At 42.9% G+C, this 21,060-nt stretch overlaps 2 protein-coding genes across 2 annotated transcripts in view; both read left to right on the forward strand.

Annotated features, from left to right (window-relative positions):
* sdad1 (SDA1 domain containing 1) overlaps positions 1-7,002 on the forward strand; it is a 62,588-nt gene extending 55,586 nt beyond the window's left edge. Inside the window, exons 19-21 of the mRNA XM_072549229.1 lie at positions 961-1,045; positions 5,556-5,717; positions 6,772-7,002. Coding sequence (XP_072405330.1) covers positions 961-1,045; positions 5,556-5,717; positions 6,772-6,819 — 295 coding nt within the window. The 3' untranslated portion in view covers positions 6,820-7,002. The remainder of the gene's footprint in view (positions 1-960; positions 1,046-5,555; positions 5,718-6,771) is intronic.
* Positions 7,003-16,519: 9,517 nt separating this feature from the next.
* LOC140454509 (N-acylethanolamine-hydrolyzing acid amidase-like) overlaps positions 16,520-21,060 on the forward strand; it is a 33,901-nt gene continuing 29,360 nt past the window's right edge. The window contains exon 1 of the mRNA XM_072549349.1: positions 16,520-16,966. Within this exon, the coding sequence (XP_072405450.1) occupies positions 16,794-16,966 (173 nt within the window). The 5' untranslated portion in view covers positions 16,520-16,793. The remainder of the gene's footprint in view (positions 16,967-21,060) is intronic.

Here is a 21,060-nt window from a genome sequence, read left to right on the forward strand (position 1 = left end):
TTTGACACCTGACGCAGAGCTAATTGAATTCAGTGTAAGTCACTTTGGTTGTGGAATCATAACCCACTCTGAATCAGTTTTGGCATTTTCTTGTTTCAGAAAGTTTGAAGTCTACAGCTGGTCACTGAGTTACCTTTTGCAACAACATTCAATTTTTTTATTTGATTTGGTCTATCAACTGCATTTATATCAATTGTATTTCTGGTGGTGATGTAACTATTTCATCACTCTTTGAGGACCAATTGCAACAATATGCTTCTTAAGTGACTTCACCCTGTTCTCATGCTGTATTTGGTCTTTGGGATCTTCGTTTGGGCACATTCCTTCATCTTTCATTCTTCTAGTTTTTCACTGGAATCCCAACACCAAATTCCCTCAATGTGGTAGAAGTATTTGACAAATTAGCAAATGTAACAACTTTTAACTTGAAACCAGCTTTGTAATTCGTTATGGTCCGTGTCGCTGTGTTAAACATGGCATATCATCTAGTCATCACTCCACATTTACTACTTGATCCCATTCACTAACTTGTAAGGTGGATAAAACACGCATTTCTGAAATTAAGTATTGAGATCATCTACTCATGCAAATGGAGCACTTTTTAACACAAAACAGCCTTTTGATGGGTCTAAACTTGGTGCTGCAAAAGGTAGGTTGGTCTTCTGTGCCATGTTTATTTCTACACAATGATCTACCATAATTAATTCACCTATCTTAGTTCTTCCATCAAATATCTATTCAAATGTTCCTAAGTTAACATTGGAACAAGGCATATCTTTGGTAGTAAGTCAGTGGTAGTACCTAATTGACTCCCAAGTTCTCCCAGTCATTTGTTATAGACAGCTATTTTGATGCCCCCTGAAACCATTGAGTACTTTGTGATTGATCATTGCCTTCCCCTTCTAGGGAATCTGTATTTTCAGTTTTCAACATTTAATTGTAACATTTTTGTATTTTCAGAGGAGAGCAGCTTTCACTGCGAAATATAGAGCGTCTCCATAAAAAACCTAAATCAGACAAAGAAACTCGATTAGCAACAGCAAAGGTAAGAAATCATTGCTGAATATTCTGTGACACAGTTTTGCTTTATTTTCTTATTTTTGTCTTAAAAATAATATGAGCACTTTTCTCCTTTGATAATATTTTCCTACTTACCCCCGGACTATAAATCTCTTGGAGATTACTCTTGATTTTTAGTTAAATATCTACATCTTAACATTGTTGGATGTCTCAATTCAAGAGAGCACAAAGTTGCAGCAAAATATATATTTGACAATTTTAAAAGACACATTTGACAAATTTCTGTTTCTTTTAACTGGGCAGTAAAGACATTGAAAAATGTGCATTTTTGAGGAATTGGTCTCCTTTCAGTTCCACCAAAACTTAATCAGTGACAAATTCTTGTGTATTGAAAATAATCTGGTTTGCAAGTGGAGAAATGTCATTTTTGTAATTTTATCCCATTTCTGTTGTTATGTAAGCTCTTAACATATTTGTATGTTATTCAGCCATAAACCTCTATGGCAGTATTTGTTTTGGAGCTCAACTGAAATTGACCATTAATCTTCCTTTCCCTATCCTGCTGAACTATCTACTTCCAACAAGTACCTTAACAGGCAGCACAGTGCCTCAGTGATTAGCACTGTTGCCTCACTGCGCCAGGGACCCAGGTTTGATTCCAGCCTTGGGCAACTGTCTGTGTGGAGTTTGCACATTCTCCCTGTGTCTGCATGGGTTTCCTCCGGGTGCTCCGGTTTCCTCCCACAGTCCAAAGATGTACAGGTCAGGTGAATTGGCCATGCTAAATTGCCCATAGTTTTAGATGCATTAGTCAGAAGGAAATTGGCTGGGTTACTCTTCGGAGGGTTGGTGTGGACTTGTTGGACCGAATGGAATCTTATAAAAAATAAATAAACAGGCTGACTCAGAATTTCCATTGTATAAAATGCTATACAGACTCTATTCTCCAAGTCATTTAATAGTGAACAGAGTTAATTTTATGCATTTTTGATTCCCTATCTGCTGTCCCACCCTGTTTTATTTGTTCTTCTTTCCTAACATCGGGAGCTTCTATCTGTGAATTCCATAGGTAATGACAACTCTCTGCTGCTTCGCAAAGCTAGGCTTTCTTGCGTGAGCCTTGATTATGTGGTTATGGCTCTTTGGCTGTCCAGAGCATCACAGTTTCCCACTGCCTAAGTGTATGTTTTCTTCTGCACCACATTGAAGAAACATAGTTTATTGAATTGATAAGAGAGAATATGCATTTTTATGATACATTTCAAGCCATCATGGATATCCTAGAGCATTTCCCAGCAGTCAATCAATTCAGGGGTCATGTCTGTGAAAATGACATAATGTTACAACATAGAAAGAGGCCACTGAATTAATCAACGAGGTAAAAACAATGACTGCAGATGCTGGAAACCAGATTCTGGATTAGTGGTGCTGGAAGAGCACAGCAGTTCAGGCAGCATCCAAATAGCTTCGAAATCGACGTTTCGGGCAAAAGCCCTTCATCAGGAATGGCTTTTGCCCGAAACGTCGATTTCGAAGCTATTTGGATGCTGCCTGAACTGCTGTGCTCTTCCAGCACCACTAACACTGAATTAATCAAGTCTTACCACTCTGATTATTGCATGAGCCACTCATCCTAATTCACTTTCCTGGTTGCTTTCCATGTCATTTAAGTTCTTTAAAAAAATCTAGTTCTTTTTTTAAAAAACAGTTATGGACTTTGCTTCAACAATAGTTTGCCAAATAATTCTACATTCTAAGAAATTCCTGTGACAGGATTTCTAACTTTCTCTTAATTCTTATAATTATTGTAAATTTGTGCCTCTGTAATTTTTTTAGACTCCCCTTAGAGCTAATATGAATTTATATTTTACAGCACAGAAAACGGGCTTTTCATCCCACTCTGTGCCTGCTGGTTCCAGGGAAAAGTCCCACAATCGCAATATGACCAGCAATGTCCCACAAGGATCGGTGCTGGGTCCACTGCTTTTTGTCATTTATAGAAATGATTTGGATGTGAGCAAAGGAGGTATGGGTTAATAAGTTTGCAGCTGACACCAAAATTGGAGCTGTTGGCCCAATGGACCGAGGGGTGGCAGATGGTGTTTAATTTAGATAAATGTGAGGTGCTGCAAAGGCAAATCAGGGCAGGACTTACACACTTTTACTGGTAAGGTCCTGGGATTGTTGCTGAACAGAGAGCAGGTTCATAGTTTCTTGCAAATAGAATTACAGGTAGATAGGATAGTGAAGGAGGCATTTGTTATCTTTGCCTTTTATTGGTCAGTGCATTACGTATAGGAATTGGGAGGTAATGGTGCAGCTGTATAGAACATTGGTTAAGTCACTTTTGGAATACTGTATGCAATTCTGGTCTTCTGCTGTGGGAAGGATGGTGTGAAGTTTGAAAGAGTTCAGAAAAGATTTACAAGGATGTTGCCAGGGTTGGAGGGTTTGAGCCAAAGGGAGAAGCTGAACAGGCTGGGGCTGTTTTCCCTGGAGCGTCGGAGCCTGAGGCGTGACCTACTAGAGTTTCATAAACTCATGTGAGACACGGACAGGGTAAATAGACAAGGTCTTTTCCCTGAGGGCAAAGGTTTAAGGTGAGAGGGGAAAGATTTAAAAGGAACCTAAGGCAGAACTTTTTCATGCAGAGGGTGGTGTGTGTATGGAATGAGCTGCCAGAGGAACTGGTGGAAGGTGGTACAATTACAGAATTTAAAAAGCATCTGGATGAGTATATGAATAGACAGGAGTTAGAAGGATATGCGCCAAATGCTGCCATATGGGAGTAGATTTATGTAGGATATATGGTCAGCATGGATGAATTGGACCGAAGGGTCTGCTTCAATATCTCTATGACTGTATAATTCCACCAGTTGGCAACAGTTTCTATTCTAAGACACAACATTCCAGATTCAAGCCCACTCCCAAGACTTGTGGACAAAAATGTAGAGTGGCAGTCCAGTGCAGGACAGAGAGAATGCTACACTGTTGGAAGTGCTGTCTTTCAGATGAAATGTTAAATTAAGGCTTTGTGTGTCCTTTTCAGCAGAGATAAAAGGTTCAGCAAATTGGTTAATTTGTGTTTCATTTAACGGGCAGTTAAGACATTGGAAAGTATTATGATGCTGCTTCTTTAGCAAGGTTATGTTGTCCTTGCCTTTTTTTCAGTGAAGTCGTAAAAGCAGTGATTCGGAAAGGTCTACGTTTGACGGGTTTTAGGGCCAGTTTAATTATAGCTAATATATATTGCCTCAGTAAAAAGGCTTTCAAGTTTTAAAAATAACACTGTACAATGAAAGGGGAGCGGCCAATTCTCCAGCTCAGCTTTTTTCTGGTTTCGTTTGGTTTTAGCAGTCTGGCTGTTAACTGAAAGCAGTCAGTCAGTTTCGAAACTGCTGGTCCAAGAAACAGCTGTATCTAAGAAAGTGTTCCATGCTAAATCTCTGCTCTCACTCTCACTCTCGTCTGCCATCTCTCTCTCTCTACTCTCTCTGCTCTCGCTCGCTGTCTCTGCCATCTCTCTGTCTCTCTCTCCCTCCTGTAAGACCCTGTGTTTGATTTTACGTTTTTGTGCCAAGGGAGGTTTATGGGGATTGTTGCAAGTATTTGGAACAGCATCATTAAGCTGGAGTGATCTATTGAGTTTTCAAATGGGTTAAGTTATTCAGTATTCTGTTTTCTTTTGTTTGTGTTTCATTCGGTAATCTTGTAAATAAATTGTTTTATTTAAAACTGGTTTGACCAGCTGCATCATTCCTGGAATATGTGCTTTACACCTGCTTAAAACAAGTAGCCAAGGGGTCCGGGCTACTTTCCTAAAATGTTTTGAGGGGGTCTGGCATGGTCCATAACACAGTGCATTTTTGAGGAATTGTACTATTTCAAAGAAGAGCAGAAAATTGATCCTGGGGCAATATTTAGCTTCCAATCAACATCATCAAAACATGTTTCCTGGTTGAGATCATAGTTTGTGGGAGTTTGTGCACAAGTTGGCTGTTGCATTAAGTCCGCTACAACAGTAGCGACACCTCCAAAAGTACTTATACATGAGAGGAGCCTGAGCTGTGCTTTACAAAGCAGTTAACTATAACAAAGTGCTTTGGTCTTTGATTAATTGATTAATCACACTTCTTAGTAACTGATTGAATACTCCTTTAACAACTATGCAATTTACAGTAATGGTGCCAGGCTGGAACCTGTGGAACCTAACTTTATGAAAAATTCTCATCTTTTGGTGGGAAGCCTCTTGTAGCCATACTTACAAATTAGGAATAGGCCATTTGGACCCTCGAACCTGCTCCATCATTAAATAAAATCATGATTAAAACCTGAACTCCACATTCACACCAATCACCTTTAGCCCCCTTGTTTACCAAGAATCCAGTCACCTTTGCCTTACTATTACTTTGATAACGTATCGTCAAAACTCTTACCCCTATGATTTGTGTGTTGTAAATGGTCTTTCTCTGCTGATTTGGATGCTCTGTTCCTCATCTGCTGCAATTAATTTTTTTTAAACAAAAAACTGCCAGGCTGGAAGATCTGAGAGAAATGAATACGTGAGAAAAAGAATCAAGTTGAATCCTTACGCAAGCACAACCAACCAGGATAAGAAAAAGAAGAAGAACTTTATGATGATGAGATACAGTCGTAATGTGAGATCAAAAGGCAAACGGTCGTTCAGGGAAAAGCAGGTAATTGATTAGTCTTGGGTTACAATTGGAACATGCTAGAAACTCTCAAGAGGCCATCGGCGGAAAATGCTCATCAGAGTGGGTATTTGATGGAGCTGAATAGCATTTAAAAAGGCATCACAGCATGTGGAAAGGGTCAGTAAAAACAGCATCACAAAATGCAAGGAAGTGCTTTTGCTTAAATAGCAGAACTGGTATCAAATTGATTCTTCAATGTTAACTATCTTATTACATGAATGTTCTGATATGTACTGCAATACAGTTAACCCAATATGAGACAGAACAATTCTAGTACTTGTTTTGAGGAATGAAGCTGTACAGAAGGAAGTAGTATAATGGAGATCACAATTCAATTAAATTTGAGCATTCGTGAAAAATGAGAATGGTAGGTCGAGTAAAGTTTGAAATTTGAGAAAGTTGGGAAGCGGTAGCAAAGCGGTTGGTGTCAGTACGCTGGGGACCCCAGGGATTGGGGCTTCAAATCCCACTGTGACCCACAGCTGCTACATCAAAAAAATCAGCTGGCAGTGTTTGTGACCAATGTCAATTATTGTTAAAAGCCTTGGATACCGCAAGTTCATATCTGAATACTTTGATAAAGTACACTTTATAGGCAGCACGGTGGCTTAGTGGTTAACTCTGCTGCTTCACAGTAGCAGGGACCTGGGTTCGATTCCAACCTCAGGTGACTCTGTCTGTGTGGAGCTTGCACATTCTCCCCGTGTCTGCGTGGGTTTCCTCTGGGTGCTCCAGTTTCTTCCCACAATCGAAAGATGTACAGGTTAAGTGAATTGGTCACGTTAAATTGTCCATAGTGTTCAAGGATGTGGAGGTTAGGTGCATTAGTCAGGGGTAGGTATAGGGCAGGGGAATGGGTCTGGGTGGGTTACTCTTCGGAGGGTCGGTGTGGACTTGTTCGGCTGAAGGGTCTGTTTCCACACTGTAGGATTCTTAAAAAAAAATTTTATAAAGCTGAGATGTGCTGTGTCAATAGTAAACATTAAACAGTTAATTACATCAGTGTCTGTGTACTTAAGTTGATTTCTTTTGACAGATTGCTCTGCGGGATGCTCTCTTGAAGCGAAAAAGACACTCGAAATGAATCCAGAAAATTTAGGACACTTCCGGAATTGTATTATTTCCAATCAAAATATGCATGTTACAACGGAAACAAAATCTCTCACGATGGAGAATAATTCATAAACAGAATAATATATTCTGTTTCTTAATACAGAATTTTTGTACAATAATTGATCTGTAAAATAAAATAACTTTAAAATCACAACTTCTTGCAAAAGAAATACAGTATCTACCAAAGTGAATCCATTCACCTTTGAACCCACTTCTACCCAGATTGTTCATTTTAAAGCCTCTATTAGTCATGACCGACCAAATGTAAAATGTGTCAGTGTTACATTTTCCAAAACTAACACTACATCATGATGAAGACAAAATGCAGATTGGGATTTCTGCAGTGTAGAAAAGGCAAGGATACAGATTTAGGAAGTCAGCCAGTTGCCTTATTCGGAAATTTGAAGGTCTTTATAACAACTTTGGCAGTTGCTGTCCAATGTTTGGGTGCTGGGAGAGGTGGGTGCCAGATGGGCAGGAGGGGACTAGAGTGACACATAAGTTAGACCCAGCTGGGAAGGATGCTAGGATGCCAGGTTTGGGGGGGGGGGGGGGGGGGGGGTCAGTGCCCATGGTAGAATTCCAGATGAGCAGGTGGTTGGGTATAAAGTAATAGGTTGCCAGGTGAGTAGAGGGTAGAATACCAGTTATGTTAGGGATATGGTGCAAGGTGGGTTGGATGCAAAATGGGAAGCTAAGTAATGTACGATTTAAGGTATGTCGGGATAGATGGGAAAAGTTGGGTCCAGTGAAGCATGGAGAGGATGGGTGCTGGATTTAACAGGTTCGTGTATGGCAATGGGTTAGGGTCGATAGTCTAGTCTGGTCTGGACTGGTGGGGCACTGCTTGGGAGTAGTTGGTTCAGGGTCTGGGGAGATGTAGTTGGGGGAGTGTGTGAGATAAGTGTGGGGCGAGTTGCATAGTTACTCAGGAGTTAGACTATGCATTTAATAGTCTTAACATTTCCTTAGTAAATATTTTGCTTTCTTTCATTAGGATCCACTGAAGTCTCCAATTTAAAGGGAGTTTTCAGGGGGTTCCAAGCAATGAGAAATTGCTGAGAGGAAAATTCAATTTCCTGATCAATTCTTTCAGAGTATGCTACAACTGAGATTTGCCCAGGTTACCATGCACAACTCCCGTTTATACTGGAATAATGATTTTCCAACAGTAAATCCAGGCTACTGTTTAGGATCTAACATCTGATGAATGGTCACTGACCTGAAATGTTGAGATGGATTTAATTGTCCCCGTAGAGGGCTAAAGAGCTGAGGGCAGCCCTGATGTGAGCGTTCCTGGCTGTCCCAACATGGTTAAACCCAGTCAGGTATCTAATTGCTTCCTGGATCATGTAGCAGCAAGACCAACCTCCAAGATCTATTTGCCAATTGGAGGCTCGAGCTCTTCAGTACCAGCACTCCCACTGGGAATGGTGGTCATTGCCACTGCTTGCAAGAAGAGGAGCAGCCATGGAGCCCAGGAATTCGACTAAGTGGGATGAACTAGTTGGAGCCAGTCGGGCTGGATTAATTGAGCAGGTTAGTTGTAGAAAGGTTTCTTCCTATTGGCAGATTTTGCTGCTGGGTGGGTCTGTTGAGGAAGGGACTTACCCAAGCTACTTACAAGCCAGTGAATGTATCATGTAGCCTGCCCACATGGTGTAGTCTTCAAGGTGTGAGATGATGGCTGTCTTCAGCTCTTTCCCAATTTCCTGCTCTCCATTAAAATCAACTCTGAAGATTTTAGTGAAATCATTATTTGAAGTTTGCTAATCTGCTTAACCCTTGAAGCCACTCAATGTTGAGCTCTTTCTGAACTGTTTCTTTGGGGTTGTTTCTGGTAGCATTTGATGAACATTGAGGAGCAGATACGTTGATGATCTGTCCAGCAATCGTCTGCGCTGGTCATTACTTTGGTAATTAGATTAGATTACATTACAGTGTGGAAACAGGCCCTTTGGCCCAACAAGTCCACACCGACTCGCCCAAGCGCAACCCCCCATACCCCTACCTTTACCCCTGACCCTAACACTACGGGCAATTTAGCCTGGCAAATTCACCTGACCTGCACATCTTTGGACTGTGGGAGGAAACCAGAGCACCTGGAGGGAACCCACGCAGGCACTGGGAGGACGTGCAAACTATACACAGTCAGTCGCCCGAGGCGGGAATTGAACCCGGGTGCTGTGAGACAGCAGTGCTAACCACTGTGCCACCGTGCCGCCCACAATGAGGGCAAACACTTGGTCTCAGGATTGAACAATGATGTAGTCAGTCATTATGCAAATGTTTTGATTGTGGGTGGCTCCAAGAAGTCATGAACTTGTCTTTATGGTGGAACAATGTGTTGGTGATGACTAATTGGTGTTTCCCATATTTGGTGAGTTGGGAATGACAACACCATCTTTTCTGATGGTTCCTTTCCAGATTTGAGTGTCCTTTCCAACCTTGGCGGTAAAGTTCCAAGGAGCATCATCCTTTGGGATGTTGGTGAGTACGGTGTCCAGGAATCCTCTATTACTACATTCATGTAAGCTGAGACAAGTGTCCATGTCTTATTCTCCAGGCCCTAGGGAGTTACCACTTCATTGTGTGAACAAATGAAGCATCCTTGTAGTGGTTAATTTAGCTCAGTTGGCTGGATGGCTGGTTTGCAGTGCTGAGCTGAAACCATCAATGTAGCTTCAATTCTCACGGTGAGGAAGGTTACCATGAAGTATTCTCCTTCTCAACCTCTCCCCACAACTGAGGCTTGCTGACACTCTGGGTAAACCATCATCAGTCATCTCTCTCTCTCATGAGAGAACACCCCTACAATCTCATAAGATTATGGTGACTTTATATTATTACAAGTAATGTTACATTATCTGATTAATAATGCGGAACTGTCTTATCAATAATGCCAACTACCATTTAAAAATAAATACCTCAACATTCTCAAAATACTAAAGCAATTATGTTTTTTTTTAAATCTAGGTGTTCTGCAGTTATGCTTAATTGATCAAGTCAGTTTGCAAACTATAAAATACATGGTTCTTGTTGAAAGACTGATATCATACTCCTTTCAAGCTGCTGCATTCAAACATTTTTATTTTTCTAAAACTGACAAATAGACTAGTTTAGCAAGTAGGAGAAAGTGAGGACTGCAGATGCTGGAGATCAGAGCTGAAAATGTGTTGCTGGAAAAGCGCAGCAGGTCAGGCAGCATCCAAGGAGCAGGAGAATCGACGTTTCGGGCATCAGCCCTGCTTCAGGAATTCCTGAAGCAGGCTCATGCCCGAAACCTTGATTCTCCTGCTCCTTGGATGCTGCCTGACCTGCTGCATTTTTCCAGCAACACATTTTCAGCCAGTTTAGCAACTAGTTTAACGAAACAAACCCAATTGTTTGAAGCTAGACTCTGACACATTTAAAGCAACTTAGCAACTGCCCTAACTGCTACTTGTCTCATGAACAAAGATTTAAACTAAACTTTTAAAATTATAGCTAAGGGAAAATCCTAAAATGTTATTTCAAGTCAGCAAAAAATCCTAAAAATCAGTATTGTTATTAAAATCTTAGTTATGCAGAATTTAAAGAGCCACTGTTCGCAGTAATTGCACAGAGATTTTTGCTGGGCTTGGAGGGAGATACTTCTAAGAAAATAAAAATGTAAATTTTGTAGCTCCGTTGCGTCGTGAAAGTCTTCGACAGAAATTGCAAATTGCTTCCTTACCAGATCATGATATTTTAATCTCAGTCGTAATAATCTGTTCCTCTTATTGCAAGCCTGTGCTTTTGGCTGACCTCGGACTTGCTAATTTCCCTCTTCAGACTATTTAGTGCATGTCAAATGTTGGCCTTAATGAATTTCTGCTGAGCACTCATCTTCTTCTGGCTGCGTCAGCAAGGTAGGTAGTAGTTGGGCTTCTGAGCCTATCCACTCCGAGTCGACCGTAGCCTTCTTTCTGTTTCCTTTTTTGTCATCTTTTGCTTTATCTTCATCTTGTTGGTGGCAGAGGAGGTGTCATTTCGGAGGTGGCTGGAGTAAGACCGATGGCGATGTTGGTGAGGCAGCAACTGCAGTTTTGGCATCATGGTGGGCCCAGATCAAGCCTGCCTAGTGATGTTAGTGAGGAGGCAGCAGTGGAGCTAGGGACTCCGGGGGGCAACAGCTGGACTCAGAACAGGGAATCTTTATGGACCGGAGGCTGGAACACATTACAGAAACCCCAGAGACTTTAAGAAACCTAGAGCCATGCTTGACAAGAAGAGCTGTAAAGCTAAATGGTTTTTCTTATTTTTCCAACTTAATGTTTTTCTATCAATTGAACAGAAGATAAAGCTCTATTTAAGTAATTTATTTTTATTAATTTTGTAATCCGAAATGGTGGCAGATTGTGACAATACTTCACTGTATTTTCCCAAATACGTGTTACAATAAAATCATTCATTCGTTCATGTTCCAATCTACTCTTGGCAGATAGCTATTGCAGAAGATTCTTCTCAATTGCTACCTTAAATCCTGAATTGTGTTCCTGCTGCTGCCAAGTGGATTGCTGAGAAGTGTCTCAACTTGTCTTTGGGAAAGGTGGAAGGAAGCAGGAAGACATCAGGAAAGCAACCCTAAGGCTTTTACCTGATTTTACCAAATCTCACCTAAAAAGAATTCTCCTGTAGCGTCTGCAAGATGAGCTGAAGTCTTCTTGATTCCAGTGGCAATTGAGTTTAAGGACCAGTTGATATTGAATTCAAAACAAAATCAGAAATTGCTATGAAAACTCAATTGAAGAAGGGTCACTGGACCTGAAACATTGAGTCTGCTTTCTCTCCACAGATGCTGCCAGACACGCTGAGTTTTTCCAGCAACTTCTGATTTTGTTTCTCATTTTTAACATCCAACATTTTCAACAGTTCTTTGCTTTTTGACATTGTATTCAAACTTAATTCCCCTTAAAGAAATGGGCTTAAATGGCATGAAACAACTGGCTAGCCTTTAATCCAACCTATAACATTTAATTATTGATATTCATTGCTACCTTTGTCTTTGAGTCAAGAGAAGGATCTACATCAACGTTATTCCCCTCCACCCACACCAGTTTACAATTGATAAGAGTTGTGGTTTACATCATGACAGGGTCAAGTTTTGCTGCATGCAGTAAGAACTGCTTTTCATGTTCTTTGGATTTTCTTTATTTCGCACCATGTCATCTCATTTGAGGAATATCCAAAAGTTAAAGACCCTGAACCTTTATGGATTTTTACGAAGCAATTGGAAGCAGGGGATTGTGAGAGATTTCTCACACAGGATCGGCTGTGTATGGAATGAGCTGCCAGAGGAAATGGTGGAGACTGGTATAATTATAACATTTAAAAGGCATCTGGATAGATACATGAATAGGAAGGGTTCAGAGGAATATGATCCAAATGCTGGCAAATGGATCTAGATTGATTAGATCATCTGATCAGTATGGATAAGTTATAGAACATAGAAAAGTACAGCACAGAACAGGCCCTTTGGCCAACAATGTTGTGCCGAGGTTTAATCCTAATATAAAATATAGTAACTTAACCTAAGCACCCCTCTACTCACTGCTATCCATGTGCATATCCAGCAGTCACTTAAATGTCCCCAATGACTCTGCTTCCACCACTACAGCTAGCAATGCATTCCATGCATTCACAACTCTCTGCGTAAAGAACCTACCTCCGACATCTCCTTTATACCTTCTTCCTAATATCTTCAAATTATGACTCCTTGTACCAGTCAGTCCGGTCCTGGAGAAAAGTCTCTGGCTATTGCCTCTATCTATTCCACTCATTATCTTGTATACCTTGATCAGGTCTCCTCTCTTCCTCCTCCTCTCCAGAGAGAAAGGTCCGAGCTTATTTAACCTTTCTTCATAAGGCAAGCCCTCCAGTCCAGGCAGCATCCTGGTAAACCTTCTTTGCACCCTCACCAAAGTCTCTGTATCTTTCCTGTATTAGAGCAACCAGAACTGAACACAATATTCCAAATGTGGTCTTACCAGGGACTTGTAGAGATGCATCAAAACCTCGCAGCTCTTAAACTCGATCCCCCTGTTAAGGAAAACCAAAACACCATATGCTTTCTTAACAACCCTATCCACTTGGGTGGCAATTTTGAGGGATCTATGTACATGCACACCCAGATCCCTCTGCCCCCCCCCCCCCCCCCCCCCACACTGCCAAGAATCCTGTCTTTATTCCTATATTTAGCATTTGAGTTCGACCTTCCAAAATGCATCACTTCGCATTTACCCAGGTTGAACTCCATCTGCCATTTCTCAGCCCAGCTCTGCATCCTGGCTATGTCGCGCTGCAGCCTGCAGTAGCCCTCTATACTATCGACGACACCTCCAACCTTTGTGTTCATCTGCAAATTTATTAACCCACCCCTCAACCTCCTCATCCAAGTCATATATAAAAACTACAAAGAGCAGAGGCCCAAGAACACAGCCCTGCGGGACCCCACTCAACACTGTTCTCCAGGCAGAATACTTTCCATCTACAACCACTCTCTGCCTTCTGTCAGCCAGCCAATTTTGAACCCAGATAGCCAAATCTCCCTGTATCCCATACTTCCTGACTTTATGAATGAGCCTACCATGGGGGACCTTATCAAATGCCTTGCTGAAGTCCATATACACCACATCCACTGCTCGACTTTTGCTCGACCTCCTCAAATAACTCAATAAGATTTGTGAGGCATGACCTGCCCCCCTCAAAGTCATGCTGACTGCTTTTAATCACTCTATGCTTTGCCAAATAGTCATAAATCCTATCCCTCAGAATTCTTTCCAAAACTTTGCTGACCACAGACGTAAGACTGACTGGTCTGTAAATTGCCAGGGATTTCCCTATTACCCTTCTTGAAAAGGGGAACAATATTTGCCTCCTTCCAATCCTCCAGTACGACTCCCGTGGAGAATGGTAAGGTAAACTGTCTCCATTGATTAGATTAGATTAGATGAGGCAAATATCCTCGCCAGCAGTTTAGCAACCTCCTTTCTCACTTCCTGGAGCAGCCTAGGATAAATCTGGTCTGGCCCTGGGAACTTATCAATCTTAATGTTTTCCAAAATTTCCAGCACATCAACTTCATCAATCTTGATCTGGTCAAGACTGTATCCCAGATCCTCAACGTTTTCATTTACAACAAGTTCCCTTCACTTGGTGAAAACCAAAGCAAAAATCTCATTTAGGGCTTCCCCTATCTGCTCAGACTCCACGCACAAGTACCCTCCGTTATCCCTGATTGCCCTACCTTCTCCTTGATCATTCTCTTATTCCTCACGTATGAGTAAAATGCCTTTGGGTTCTCCCTAATCCTTCTTGCCAAGCCTTTTTTGTGCCCCCTCCTGGCTCTCCACAGTCTATTTCTGAGCTCCTTTCTAGCAAGCCTGTAATCCTGTAAAGCTGTGCTAGATCCTTGCTTCCTCCAACCTATCTAAGCTGCCATCTTCCTTTTGACAAGTAGGTCCTCTGTTCTTGTCATCCAAGGTTCCTTAATCTTATCCCTTCATACCTGTCTCAGAGGAACAAATTTGTGCATCACTCGCAACAACTGCCCCTTAAATAGTCTCCACATGTCTGCTGTGCTCTTTCTGTGGAACAATTTCTCCCAGTCTGTACTTCTCAACTCCTGTCTGATAGTGTCATAATTTCCTTTTCCCCAATTAAATATCTTCCTCGGTAACTGCTCCTTTCACTCTCCAAGGCTATGTTAAATCTGAGGCAGTTGTGATCACTTTCACCAAAGTGTCTCCCACCGCGAGATCTGGCCTCTGCCCTCGTCGGCCTGTCTACATACTGAGTAAGGAAACCCTCCTGAACACACCTGATAAAATTGGATTGAAGGGTCTTTTTCTGTGCTGTAGAAGTCTATGACAACACAGCCACACCACCAACAGTTCTGACGAAGATTCATACTGAATTCAAGAAGTTACCTCCACATCTGTCTTCACAAATACTATCAGACATGAGTATTTCTGCTTTGATACCAGATATTTCTAAGATGATGTCACAGTAGCGCTGCATCCGAGTTCCTGGTTCAGTGCTTTGTTTCTTTTTCTCTTTACTTTTTCTTTTGCTCTCTTTTTCTCTTTTAAAAGCCTTCCAGTGTCTTTGACAGGGCGAGAACAGGCCTGGCCTCCAGAGCATGGGCAGCAGTGGTAGCAAATGTCAGCTCCTCGGAGAGAGTGAGCCCAGTGCAGAGATGAATCAGTCCTTAGACAGCTCACGATGGCAGTGAGTGTTGACCCAGCAGCAAGAGACAGCGATGGAGAGTGGTGACTTCGTTGGTGGGCCCACCAGTACAGGACTCAAGGTGATGGCGACAGCACCAGCATTCAAGATGGCAGTAACAGCAGGGAGGCCCTTATTGTTGGCAAAGGCGGAATGCATTGACTCAACTCTGTACTTCAGATGGATCAATGGTAATGACATTTGGATCAGTGACAGAGTAGTAGGTCTGGTGTGGTACACTTGGAATGCAGTAGCAGCAATACTGGCTCTGGAGTGGGGCTCCTGGAATAGATTGTGATACAGGGTCATTGTTCGTGGGCCTGGAGCCCATTGTGGAGACTCTCACCTCCCCCCCCCCCCCATAGTGAGCAAATCACAAGAAGGGAGGAAGCACTCTTTTTAGTTATATTCTACTTATATTCTTAATACCTTCTGTAACTCAAAATGACATCGGATCATGATGACACTTTTCACTATTTATTTGTTAAACTCGAGCGACAATAAATCATTCATTACAATTCAATGTTCCCTACTTGATTGACAGGTTAAGCAGTCCAGAAGAAACCAAAGGGAGAGTCTTTATGGTAGACGTTGTACCCTCTGGTAACCACACCCCAGTCACAGACCCTCTCCATGAAACCAGAGTAGTTGGATTCAGATACAGTATTTTAACTTCTCATTTGACCCAAATCCACCGATATTAGATTACATTTGTTGTGGTTCTGTTCACCGAGCTGGGAATTTGTCTTGCAAACGTTTCGTCCCCTGTCTAGGTGACATCCTCAGTGCTTGGGAGCCTCCTGTGAAGCGCTTCTGTGCTGTTTCCTCCGGCATTTATAGTGGCCTGTCTCTGCCGCTTCCGGTTGTCAGTTCGAGCTGTCCGCTGTAGTGGCTGGTATATTGGGTCCAGGTCGATGTGTTAGCGGCAGGAAACAGCACAGAAGCGCTTCACAGGAGGCTCCCAAGCACTGAGGATGTCACCTAGACAGGGGACGAAACGTTTGCAAGACAAATTCCCAGCTTGGCGAACAGAACCACAACAACGAGCACCCGAGCTACAAGTCTTCTCCCAAATTAGATTACATTAATTACAGTGTAGAAACAGGCCCTTCAGCCCAACAAGTCCACAGCGACCCGCCACTCACCCAGACCCATTCCCCTACATTAACCCCTTCACCTTACCTATGGGCAATTTAGCATGGCCATTCACCTAACCTGCACATTTTTAGACTGTGGGAGGAAACCCACGCAGACACAGGGAGAATGTACAAACTCCACACAGTCAGTCGCCTGAGATGGGAATTGAACCGGGGTCTCTCGCGCAGTGAGGCAGCAGTGCCACCCACTAATATTTGACACTTTACAGCCCACTTGACCCTGTTTGTATTCTAGTTGTTTTGGTTTGAGCCGTTGGTCAGTTTTGTTGTCTGTACTCGGTTGCTAACTGTGCATACGTAGTGTGTTCCCCCTAAAAGGACAAAGGAGGTTCTCCAACGACCATCAGATAACGCGCTCACTCCAGGAGCGAGTGCACTCCGCACCAAGTAAACAATAAGCCTTAAAAGTTAGGGGAGGCTCTTGGGCAAAGTTGTACAGAGGAAGGGTTGGACTTCCTGTCACAAGAGACTCTGGATCAGAATGAAACTTCGCTGTTGCTGAGCCGGAGATAACACGATCTGCTTCCTGTTGCTGTTAAAAATGTTGTTGTATTTGCACTTGCTGTTATTGTGTTTATTCCCCATTGACAGGGGGGATTTTTCTCCTCCGCGTTTCAATGTGAGTTTGGAGGTGCCCGCTGAGCAGCGCTGGGAGCCGGTGCTGAAACATTACGATGCGGCGCAGCTCCGAAAGATCATGCAGCATGTAATCGGGTAAGAGGCGGTAGTGACAGACTCTTGTCTCAGTCTCAGTGCGGACTCCATTGGTGTTTACGCACTTACACACGGAGCTGCTCTGATCGCTTTCATTTCTATCAACGGGGAATTCTTTCGTTTTATGCTGTGATGCAGTTTTATGGATTTCCAGTTTGTTGCCCCCTTATTTTCTTTCATTTCTTCTTTACCGGAATTTAATCTTTTTTTAAATTATCTATGTTTCGAGTCTTTGTTCAGACCGAAACATTAAGTCTGATTTTTCTCCACAGATACAGCCAGCTTTTCCAGCAATTGCTGCTTTCGTTCCTCTGCTGTACAGGATCCGCAGTTCTTTCGGCTTTCATTTATTTGTTTGTGCTGTGTCTGGCTTAAATAAGGATGCCCAGGGGGAGGCGCTAGTGCTGTTAGGCAGGTTGGTTTAAACTGGCCTCTGGTGGGGAATGGGAGTGAGAGGGGGTTAGCTCTGCTGCCCCCACAGCGCCAGGGACAATAGATGTGAAGCTGGAAAAGCACAGCAGCAGGAAAGTCCATTTTTTCGTACCTCTTCCCTTTCTAGAGACTGACGAGGGAGCCCAGAAGGGGGACCGGGTGGGCAGGTGGGATGGTGATGGGTGGATGCAGGTAGAGGGTTGTTGTGATTGGTCAGTGGGAAGTGGATAGATGAGTAAGAAGATGAACAGGTTGGGTCAGGTCAAGGAGGTGAGGAGGAAGGGATTTGAGATAAGGCCGGTTGAGGCCAGGTGAAATATCAGGCGTTGTTCCTCCAATTTCCATTTGGCCTCACTCTGACGGCGGAGGAGGCCAGGGATGGACTTGGTAGCCAGGGGAATGGGAGGGGGATGAAAATGGATGGCAACCGGAAGGTCGGATTGGTTGATGGCCACCGAGCACCGTCCCTGAATCTGCGTTTGGTCTATTCGATATAGAGAAGACCACACTGGGAGCAATGGATACAATAGATCAGGTTGGATGAAGTGCAGATGAATCGCTGCTGCCTTCGGCGGAGGTGAGAGTGGACATGTTTGGGTACGTGTTCCACCTCTTGTGGTTGCAGGGGGAGGTACTGGTGTGGTGGAGAAGTTGACGGGGAGTGTAGAATTGACAGAGTCATGGAGTGTGCGTTCCCTATGGGTATCAGATGAGGTAGGGAAGGAAAAATATTCTTGGTGCTGGGGTCTGATTGTAGATGTGGAAATATTGGAGAATAATGTAGTGGATTCTGTGGTTGGGATGGTGTGTGAGGTGACTAAGATGACTCTATCCTTTTTGTTGTTGGGGGGAAGGGATTTGAAGGCAGAACTGCAGAAGATGGAGGAGATGTGGTTGAGGGCATCCTTAATTAGGAGGGGAAACTATGGTCCCTAAAGTAGGAGAATATCTGGGATGTCCCTGGAGTGGAAATTCCCCCATCCTGGAGCAGGTGTGGTGGAGGATTTGAGAGTATGGGATAGCAATTTTGCAGGAGGGTGGGTGAGAGGAGGTGTCGTTGAGGTAGACATGGGAGTCGGTGGATTTGACATCGATATCATTGGTGAGTCGGTTTCCAGAGATGGAGACAGAAAGGCCTAGGAAGGGGAGGGAGGGGAGGGAAATGGTCCAGTTGAACTTAAGGGTGGGGTGGAAAGCCATTCTCCGCGTATCTGCAGAGGGTTTCCTCCGGGTGCACCGATTTTCTCCCACCATCCAAAGACGTGCATGTTAGATGGATTGGCTACGCTGAAATTGTCCATAGTGTCCAGGAATGTGCAAAATAAGTGGGTTAGCCATGGGGAACCCTGGATTACTGGGATATGGTGGGGTGGGATGGGTCCAAGTATAATGCTGTTTGGAGGGTTGGTGCAGAATCAATGGGCTGAATGGCCTGTATCTGCACAATAGGGGTTCCATAATTCTAAGCCAAAGGCTGGATTAGCTGACACTGTGGAGCATGTACGCTATTGCCTACAAATATGAGCATGTGCATTAACAGGTGTAGCTATGAACAGGGCGGGGAGTGGGCAAGGACCTGGTGAGAGTCGGAAAGAGATCAGGTAGTGGGGGAATAGGTTTGGGCTTGGAACGGGGGGATCAAGCTGGCAATGTGGAAGAGATCTCTCAGACCAATCTCTTACCCACCATCTGAGCCCCTTTCCCCTCTCTGACCTGATCTCTCTCGCAGGCCTGTTCAATTCCCATTTCGATGTTGCGCCTGTTCTGTGCACATGCACATTAACAGACTCTCTGCTGGATGCAATGATGTAGAGGATCTGGAATCCAATATGTGTGCTGTTACCCCACCAATCCAGTGTCAGCAACAGTACCGACACCAAATTAGAAGGGAATTTAAGTGGTAACAGGGAGTAGAAAAACTGGGAAGGAAGTGGGAAGATAAGCGAAACCAAGCCAAGCATCGAGTACACTTTGAAAGTAGAATGATATCAAAAAAGACAAAGCTAAGGATTCTCTATCTGAATGCATGTAGCATTCACAACTCGATAGATTATCTCAAGGCAAAAATAGCAGTAAATGGTTATGATCTAATTGCCATTACAGAAACATGGCTGCCTAGTTATCACTGAACTTTCAAGGATATTCAACATTTAAGGAGGAACAGAGAAGCAGGAAGTGGCGCTAGAGTTGCACTGATAATAATTGACAGGATTGGTACAGTAGTAAGGGAGGAACTCAATTTGGCAGAACAATGTGTGGAAACTATTTGGTGGATCTAAGAAACCAGAAGGGACAGCAGGTATTGACGTTATTTACAGACCATCAAATCGTGGTGGTAGAGAAGAATGTAGCATGTACAGCACTGTAATGGTGGGTGACCCCAACTTGCATATAGACTGGGTAAACCAATTGAGCACTAAATGTGCAGAGGATCCGTTTCTGAATTATAGGGATGATTTTCTAGAGTGGTATGTTAAAGGGCCACCGAGAGGCAATTCTCGATTTAGTATTATGCGATGAAAAATATATCATTAATAATCTTGACAGAAAAGAATCTTTAGGATTGAGTGACCACACTATGATAGAATTTTATATTATGTTTGAAAGGGAGGCAGTTCAACCTGAAGCAAGGGTATTAAATTTAATAAGGGAAATTATGAAAGCTTCAGACACAAGTTGGCTGAGATGAATTATTAAAATACATTGAAGGGCATGACTATATAGGCAATAGACAATCTTTAAGGAACTGTTATATGGCTAATAGCAACTATAGATTCCTTCAAGGTGCAAAAACCAAACAAAGGTCAGTGAGCTGTGGCTGACAAAGGATGTTAAGAATTGTGCGAGATTAAAAGGAAAGGCTTATGAAGTGGCTGGAAACAGTAATGAATCTGAGTATTGAAAAGTTTTCAGAGTACAGAAAAGGAGGACCAAGAAACAGCTAAGGAAAGGAATACAATATGGAAGCAATCTAGCAAAAAGTTATTAAAAATTAACCACAAAATGTTTTAAGGTATGTAAAAATGAAATGTTTGAGTAATACGAATGTGGGACCATTAAAAACCGAGTCAGGGCGAATTTTTTATGGGGAGCAGAGAAATGCCAGTGATGTTAAATGATTATGTCTGTTTTCAGTGAGGAAGATTAGAACGTACGAACTAGAAGCAGAAGTAGACAACTCAGCTCCTTGAGCCCGCTCCACCATTTAATATGGTTATGAGTGATCTCATCACAGCCTCAGTTCCACTTTCTTCCCCACTCCTATAACCCTTTAGTCCATTACAAATTAAAAGTCACTATCTCCTCATTTTTTTTTTTAAAGATTCATTTTTGTGGAATGTCAGCATTGCTGGCTAGCCAGCGTTTATTGCCCATTCCTAGTTGGTGTTGAGGAGGTGGTAGTGAGCTGCCTTCTTGAACCACTGCAGTCTACCTGCTCCGGGTAGACCCACAATGCACTTAGGGAGGGATTTCCAGGATTTTGACCTACCGACAGTGAAGGAATGGTGATATATTTTCCAATTCAGAATAGTGAGTGGCTTGGAGGGGAACTTGAGGGTGTGTCTGCTGCACTTGTCCTTCTAGATGGATATGGTTGTGGGTTTGGAAGGTGCTGCCTAAGGATCTTTGGTGAATTTCTGCAGTGCATCTTGAGCATCAGT

Source organism: Chiloscyllium punctatum, chromosome 1 (assembly GCF_047496795.1).
Source record: "Chiloscyllium punctatum isolate Juve2018m chromosome 1, sChiPun1.3, whole genome shotgun sequence".
NCBI classification, from domain to species: domain Eukaryota; kingdom Metazoa; phylum Chordata; class Chondrichthyes; order Orectolobiformes; family Hemiscylliidae; genus Chiloscyllium; species Chiloscyllium punctatum.